General features: G+C 59.3%; 1 protein-coding gene and 1 non-coding gene across 2 annotated transcripts in view; both read right to left on the bottom strand.

The window, feature by feature from the left end:
* Positions 1–4,736: 4,736 nt before the first annotated feature.
* NOP53 (NOP53 ribosome biogenesis factor) overlaps positions 4,737–7,124 on the bottom strand; it is a gene marked incomplete at its 5' end in the record, with an annotated part of 7,522 nt that continues 5,134 nt past the window's right edge. The window contains 7 exon segments of the mRNA XM_014583156.2: positions 4,737–4,797; positions 4,883–4,959; positions 5,538–5,604; positions 5,766–5,941; positions 6,771–6,836; positions 6,838–6,972; positions 7,052–7,087. Of these exon segments, the coding sequence (XP_014438642.2) occupies positions 4,737–4,797; positions 4,883–4,959; positions 5,538–5,604; positions 5,766–5,941; positions 6,771–6,836; positions 6,838–6,972; positions 7,052–7,087 (618 nt within the window).
* Positions 5,392–5,502, bottom strand: LOC114005654 (small nucleolar RNA SNORD23). Its single transcript, XR_003547489.1, has one exon. It is a non-coding gene; the product is annotated as a small nucleolar RNA SNORD23 (small nucleolar RNA).

Here is a 7,124-nt window from a genome sequence, read left to right as displayed (position 1 = left end):
AATCCACCCTCAGCCAGCCCCAACTCCAGTAGTGCAAGCCCAGTGCACTCAAGGTCTCCTGGGTCAATAACCAGGTCCCTTCCCACGTGGGTCCCCTGGCAGTGTGACACTGTCCAGGCCCCCTTCCACTCTCTTCATAGCACAGCTGGAGGCAGGTCCAGGTTTTGTGGTGCCTGGAAGGGCTTTTCATTAGGGAGACTCACTTCAGGACAAACGTGGGAGTCACAGATCAAAACAAGCAGAGCCTTCCAAGGGACCTGTGCAAACGCTTAGCCCCTCGGCCTCATGGCGGGCCCACTGGACCCAGCCTGCCTGTCAGTAGCAATTATCAGCAAATAACAGCGAAGTCGAGAAGGCTCTCCCGTGGACAGCCAAGCCTGACTGTTTGCTGCCCCGTGTCCCTGCGCACCTGCCCATCCCGCACCTGCCCTCTGACCCCCATCCCGGCTGTCCCACGCGTCCCAGAGGAAGCCGGACACCGCCATGCCCCCACTGTGGCTCCGTTTGCTGATGTGAAATCCAGATGTGAGAAGTCATTTATGTGCAGACAGTGCCCCCGCTGAGCCCCCAGTTCCTGACCACGGGGGAACAGACGCATTTCCCTGGGCAATTAAACCACAAGGACATCCTAAGGACACTGCAGGTGTCCAGGCCATAGGAACGTGCCCATGGGGCCACCCCTGCCCGCAGGCACCCCAGTAGCTACCAAGTCGGGTGGCCGACCCTGGCTGGGCGTGACTCCTCCCCTCTTCTAGCAGGTTCCTTCACACTCTTAGCACTGGGTCAGAGGCTCCTTCTCAGACTGGACACCAGGTGGCTTTCATTCTCCCTCCCACCCGCTGTCACCTGCACCCCCACCACACACGTAAGGATGTTGTCTGTAGGAAATTCCTGCTCATTTGTATTTAAGATAAGAAAGGGGGACAGCAGAATAGCTCCTAAGGTCCTGTCCTGCGGGATACAGTGGAAACGGGGCGCTCTGATGTCAGCCCCCCAATTCTTTTATAATTGCCTACTCTATTTTTATAAACATTTGGTCCTGGATAAACCATCCCTAAGACCATAACAAAAACTGGAGAAGAGGACCAGCAGATGGCATAGCGGTTATGGACTCCCACATGGAAGACCACGGTTTGAATCGTGGACCCAGTGGGTATGTGTACATGCATGCCCAAGAGCCTGGGAAGAGAATGGAGGGTTTGCAGCATGGCCAGTCCCCTGGGAGGTGCTTTCTCACTGTCCCACCCAACTGTCTCTCTCCAGCAAGTGCACCTGCCCTTTAAAAAAAAAAAGGGACCAGAAGTTAGCATAATGGCTATGTTGCTGAACTCCCATGTAGTGACGCAATTTGAGTGCCGGACTCAGTGGCTTAAGCTCACGCCGGGAGTGTGTGCGTGCGTGCCCAAGATCCTGAGAGGAGAATGGAGGAGAAGGGATTGCGGCATGGCCATGCCCCCTGGGGGCTGATTTCTCGCTTTCTCTCTCTCCGTCTCTGTCTTTCTGGCAAGTGCACGTGTCCTATAGCAAAAACCTCTAAAAAAATAAATTTAAAAAAAAAAAGGGAGACGGGAACCAGCAGTTAGCGTAATGGCTATGTCGCTGGACTCCCACATAGCCGACCGTGGTTCGCGTCCTGGACCCGGTGGCTTAAAACTCATGCCGGGCGTGTGTGCGTGCGTGTCCAAGATCCCGAGAGGAGAATGGAGGAGAAGGGATTGCAGTGTGGCCATCCCCCCTGGGGGTGATTTCTCGCTTTGTCTCTATCTGGCGAGCGCACGCGCCCTATAGCGAAAAAACCTCTCAAAAAAAAAAAGGGAGAGAAAAAAACCCAAAAACTAGAGAAGGGGGCCAGCAGCAGGTGGTATAGTGGTTAACGTGCTGGAGTAAGACATGGTCAACCATGGTTCGAGTCCTGGGCCTGGCAGTTTAAAACACACTGACCACATGTGCCTGCATGCCCAAAATGAGAATGAAGAAGGGATTATGGCATGGCCATCATGGGGGAGTTACTTCTCACTTTCTGTCTCCCTGTCTCTTTGGCAAGCACATGCACCCTACAGCAAAAATCTCTTCTAAAAAAAAAAAAAAAAAAAGCAAAGCAAAATAAATAGAGGCCCAGCCTATAGCTTGGTGACTAAAGTGCCTGGGCCCCATAGGGCCGACTACACAGTTCCAGTCCTATATCAGACATTTTGAAAACTGCTATCAAGGGGCCGGCAGGTGGTGTAGAGGTGGTTGGGGCGCTGGACTCCCATATGGCTGACTGCCACCCACGTCCTGGACCTGGCAGCTTGCTTTCTCATTTTCTCTGGTCAAAATAAAAATAATAAAATTAAATAATTATTTTTTTTAAAAGGGGAGGGCAGCATCACTGGACTCCCACATAGTTGACTAGTTTGAGTCCCGGACCTGGCAGCTTAAAACTCACCAAGCATGTGTGTGCGTGCCCCAAACTCAGAATGGAGAAGACGGGGGACATGGAGTGGCCATCCCCCCGGGGGGTGATTTCCTCCCACTGTTGAGTGTACATGCCCTATAGTAAAAACTTAAAAAAAAAAAAAAATGAAGTCAACAAGGTTTTTAGGCAGTATTAATTAAAAACGAGAGAGCTACCAATAAGCAAATGGCAAACAGCCTGGCAGGCAAGCGGGCCAAAGGTTCAAGCCAGCACAGCCGAGTGCGAATGGCCGGCACGGAAGAGCTGCCCACACGGGCACCATAACGCGGACACGGGCTCACGCAGCAGCAAGCTAGAGGACAGGTGGGCGTCTGTGCTACTGGGGAGTGAGGGCCGCACAGCCGCGGGGAGAACTGGGCCCGAGCCACCAGTGGCCTGCCACAGCTGCGCCCACCTTTAAGCCAACAGCCAACTCCGGTGTGTGTTCTAGAAACAGGAGGGAAGGCACAGGACGGCCGTCGGTCAGCTCCATCAGGAGCGACCCAGGCCTGGGATTTACACTGACACTCACGTGTGGGAACACTACGCAGCTGGAGACCAGCGCCCGGGCAGACAGCCTCCATGACTCCACAAGCAAACCACAGAACCACGTAGTGATTCCGGCTGAGAAACACGAGCCCCAGCAACCTACCTTCACGGGCAACCACACGGACCACGGCAATGACAGGCCCTTCTGTAGAGGGGAGGACGTAGAGGGCCAGGCCGCAGGCGTGGTTTAGTCCTGGCTCACAGCGACAACAGTCCTCCACGCATCTCAGAATAACGGCTTTGTGAACTTCCCAGTGGTGGCACAGCAGCGAGGATGACCCACAGGGGAGCCGGGTTTGTGTCTGGAGACCTGCACGTGCAGGGCGAGCCAAGGACTGCGGGGTCAGAGCCCTGTTACAGGTGCGTGTCTGCCTCTCACTCATGGAATAAACTTTAAAGAAAATAAAAAGCTTTTGAAAGTAAGCCTGAGGGGGACCAGCAGTTGGCATAATGGCTGTCGCTGGATTCTCATGTAGTTGACCGCAGTTCAAGTCCTGGACCTGGTGGCCAGGTGCATGTGTGTGTTCCCCAAGATCCCAAGAGGAGAATGGAGAAGGGATTGCAGTGTGGCCATCCCCCCGGGGGGTGATCTCTCACTTTCTCTTTCTGGTGAGCACATGCACCCTCTAGCAAAAACCTCTCAAAAAAAGGTGCAAGGGAAGAAACACTAATAGACAAGAGGTTGAAAGACACACATGTACATAGCACACCATGATGGGGATTTTACATAAAATGTGAGACTGACTGACTTGAACATTCAAAAATAAAAAAAAAATAGGTCTGAGAACCAGGGTCTTCACCTTTAAAAGGAAGGAGGAGCCTCCCGGGCAGGCTGCCAGGAGCGCAGTGAGTGCACCCCACGAGGCCTCGGCGGGCAGTGGGGCTCCAGCCCAGCAGTGACTCTGCTGCTGCCGGGCAGGCTGAGGCCTGCAGGAGGCCCCGGCTTGGTTTCTGACCTGCCCTAAACACCAGGCCCAGTGGCATGTGCTGACATCGGCAGAAGGTGGACACGGGACCACAGATGGAGGCCCCCTAAGATGCACATGGCGCACACCCATTTTCTCAGGACACTGAGGATGGCGACGACCGTCTGAAGAACCGAGAAACAGCAGATGCTCAGGCGCCCGCTGCTGCTGCTCCCTCTGCCAGTGAGTGTGAGGGCCATCAGGACCTGCTCTCGGGCCCGGAGGCCATTCTCCCAGACGGCGGCCCTGCCTGCCTCACCCTCCCCTCCAGCCCCGCCAGACCACCAGCGCCCGTCCTGTCTGTGTAGGATCCACCACGCCCTGTGGGGCTGTGGCCTTGCACCGTGGGCAGGACTGGCCGGCTGCCGGCCCTCTCCAGGCCCCGGCAGAGACGAGGTCCTGGTGCCAACATCCCTGTGCGCCAGGAGGGAATGCGGTGGGGGAGTAGAGGACGCCTCCCCCCAGGAGCTGCCGGGAGGAGAGAGGGAAGTCACAAGCGTTCTGAGCTGGTCAGAAGGTGCTTTATTAGTGGGAGGAGGCTCCAGCATCCAGCAGCGGCTACAACCTGGGGACAGAGAGAGGGGGCTGAGGGCCACCAAGGGGCCCTGCGTCCTTGCCATCCGACACTCCCTGCTGGCCTCATTTCCCTCTGGGGACCAGCCCTCCTCCACTCTGGGCCCCGGTGCCTCTGGTGGGCTGGCCAGCCAGTGGTTTGGGAAGGGCCCTGAGTCAGTGGGTCCTGAGGGAGGGAGGCGGCCCTCTTCTGCAGCCACGGGGGCAGCCACTCACTGGACCTCACGGAACGACCGCTTCTCCACCAGCTTCACTTTGTACTTGCGCTTGAACCTGGGGGACAAGGGTGTGGTCAGCGACCAGTGCCACTTTCGTGGGACGGTCCCAGCGCCCCGCCCTCCACGGCGCCAGCCCTCACTTGGCTCTCTCCCGGGGCTCGATCATGTTCCTCCTCTGGAAGCTCTTGAACCGGTCACGGAGGATGTTGCCCTCGGGCTGCGGACATGGGGGGGGGGCTTCAGCGGCCTGGCAGGAGCGAGAACTAGCCTGCTCCACAGGCACAGGGGGGCTTGCCCTCTGCAGTCCCCCCAGCGCTGCCTCGTGAGCACCAGGTGCTTGGCCTGGCAGGAGCTCGAGGGGCTGCCATGGGGTGGCAGGCACAGAACCACGGAGGTCTCTGAGCTGGCTCTGAGCTATCGGCAGCAAGGAGGCTGAGGAAGAAGTGGAGGAGGCTCAAGGCAGAGGGAGGCGCTTAGAGTCCAGAAATGATGTGCGTCCAGCTAGAGTCCCAATGCGGCCTGTGCTCACAGCCCGGGCACTGGGGAGCCTCAGCAGGTTCAGAGCAGGGAAAGGACGGGACCGCGGACCAGAGGCTGCAGTGGACTATTACCCAGCCCCTCACCCTGGGCACCCCACCTCAGGACCCCGTGCCCTCAGCCCCCGGGCACTGGCCCACCTGGCCCAGCCCGGGGGCAGCCATAGTGTCACCCACAGCCCCCTGGGGAGCATGGGGAGCAAGGATGGTCTCATCACTGGGCACGCCCCGCAGCACCCCGTGCCCAGTGGGCAGGTACCTTCAGGGTCCTGAGTGAACCGGACAGCTCTGAGCTGAGCTGCACGTCGATGTCGGGCGCCTGGTACCTGGAGGGCAGGGAAGGCCATTAGCCTGGCGGGGGACGGAACCCAGGGGAGAGGGGCTGAGGGACAGAGGATATCCGGTGGTCTTCCCGAGCAGACAGGAAGCTACCAGGATGTGGGATCTGGACCCCATCGTCCCCTGGGGCCCCCAGCCCAGGCCTCACTTGAGCCGCCCCAGCCTGCGGGGCTTGTCGGCTTCAGCCAGACGCCATGCCTGCCGCTGCCGCTGCCGCCGAGCCAGCTCCGCCAGCCGCTGGGCCACCTGCATCTTGATCCCACGCAGCCTGAAGAGCTCCTGGTGCTGCAGTCGGGCAGCCCGAAGCTTGGCCTGCTGGGCTCGCTGTGGAGATGGGGCAGGGAGGGACGCAGCGAGTGGGTACCACCCAGCCCTCAGGGCGAGGCCCCAAATGGAGCCGCAGGCAGGACCCTCCAGCTGCTGTGCTCTTTTTTTCTGGAGAGGTTTTTTTGCTATAGGGCGCATGTGCTCGCCAGACAGACAGAGACAGAGACAGAACGCAAGAAATCGCCCCCAGGGGGGATGGCCACGCCGCAATCCCTTCTCCTCCATTCTCCTCTCGGGAGCTTGGGCACGCACGCACGTGCGCCTGGCATGAGTTTTAAGCCACCAGGTCGGGGACACAAACCATGGTCGACTAGGTGGGAGTCCAGCGACATAGCCACTGCGCTAACTGCTGGCCCCCCACTGTGCTCCCTTCAGGGCAGCTTTTCCAGTCTGTCTCACTCTGAATGCCAGGCGGGGCATGCACACCGGAGAAAGAGAGGGAGAAAGCCCCTCTGTGGGCTGCGGTCACTCCACAATCCTTTACGGCTCCCCTTTTCAGAATTCGGGCGTGCCCGTGCCTGGGATGTTTCTCTAGCCACTGAGGCTGGGATCTGAACTGTGGTCGGCTAGTGGGACAGGCCATGGCCCGGCCCCCAGTAGCTGCTGTTTTTGGAACTGCCTCTGTTACCTGGCCTACAGGTCCAGCCCCCACTTCTGCTAGTGTTCCTTGCCTTCCCAAGCCCAGGTGTCCCCTGACACACGGCAGGTGCTAGGAAAGAGCCTGGCTGGTGAAGAGGCTGCGAGGACCTGGGATGGCAAAGAGCAGGCCGTGGTGTGAGGGCAGCAGGCAGGAGGCAGGCAGTGGGCAGCCTGGCTCGGGACTCACCAGCATGCGGGCGGCCTTCTCCCGCCGCCGCTGCTGCTCCGTCTTCCTCCCTGTGGCAGGCCGGCGGGAGGCGGGCTGGCGTGGGCAGGGCCTCGGCTCCTCCGGCCTCAGCCCCCTCATCCCGGCTCGGCCCCAGCTCTGGCTCCCCGTCATCGTCGGACTCCTCCAGCAGCCCCTCACACATTTCCCGGAACACTGACTCCTGGAAGGGGGAGCAGTGTTGGAGTGGAGGGTGCAGAGTGGCGGGGAGGGGGGAGGACATGGGGTGGCGTGGGACTCACCTGGGTGGCGGCCTGCTCCGCAGTGGGCAGGGCCAACTGCCGCTCCAGCTTCTCGGGCTCCCCCCTGCGCCGG

The sequence above is a fragment of the Tupaia chinensis genome, unplaced genomic scaffold, assembly GCF_000334495.1.
Source record: "Tupaia chinensis unplaced genomic scaffold, TupChi_1.0 Scaffold000067_2, whole genome shotgun sequence".
NCBI lineage: Eukaryota > Metazoa > Chordata > Mammalia > Scandentia > Tupaiidae > Tupaia > Tupaia belangeri.
Note: the sequence above shows the minus strand (reverse complement) of the source record. Positions and strands in the feature narration are given on the sequence as shown.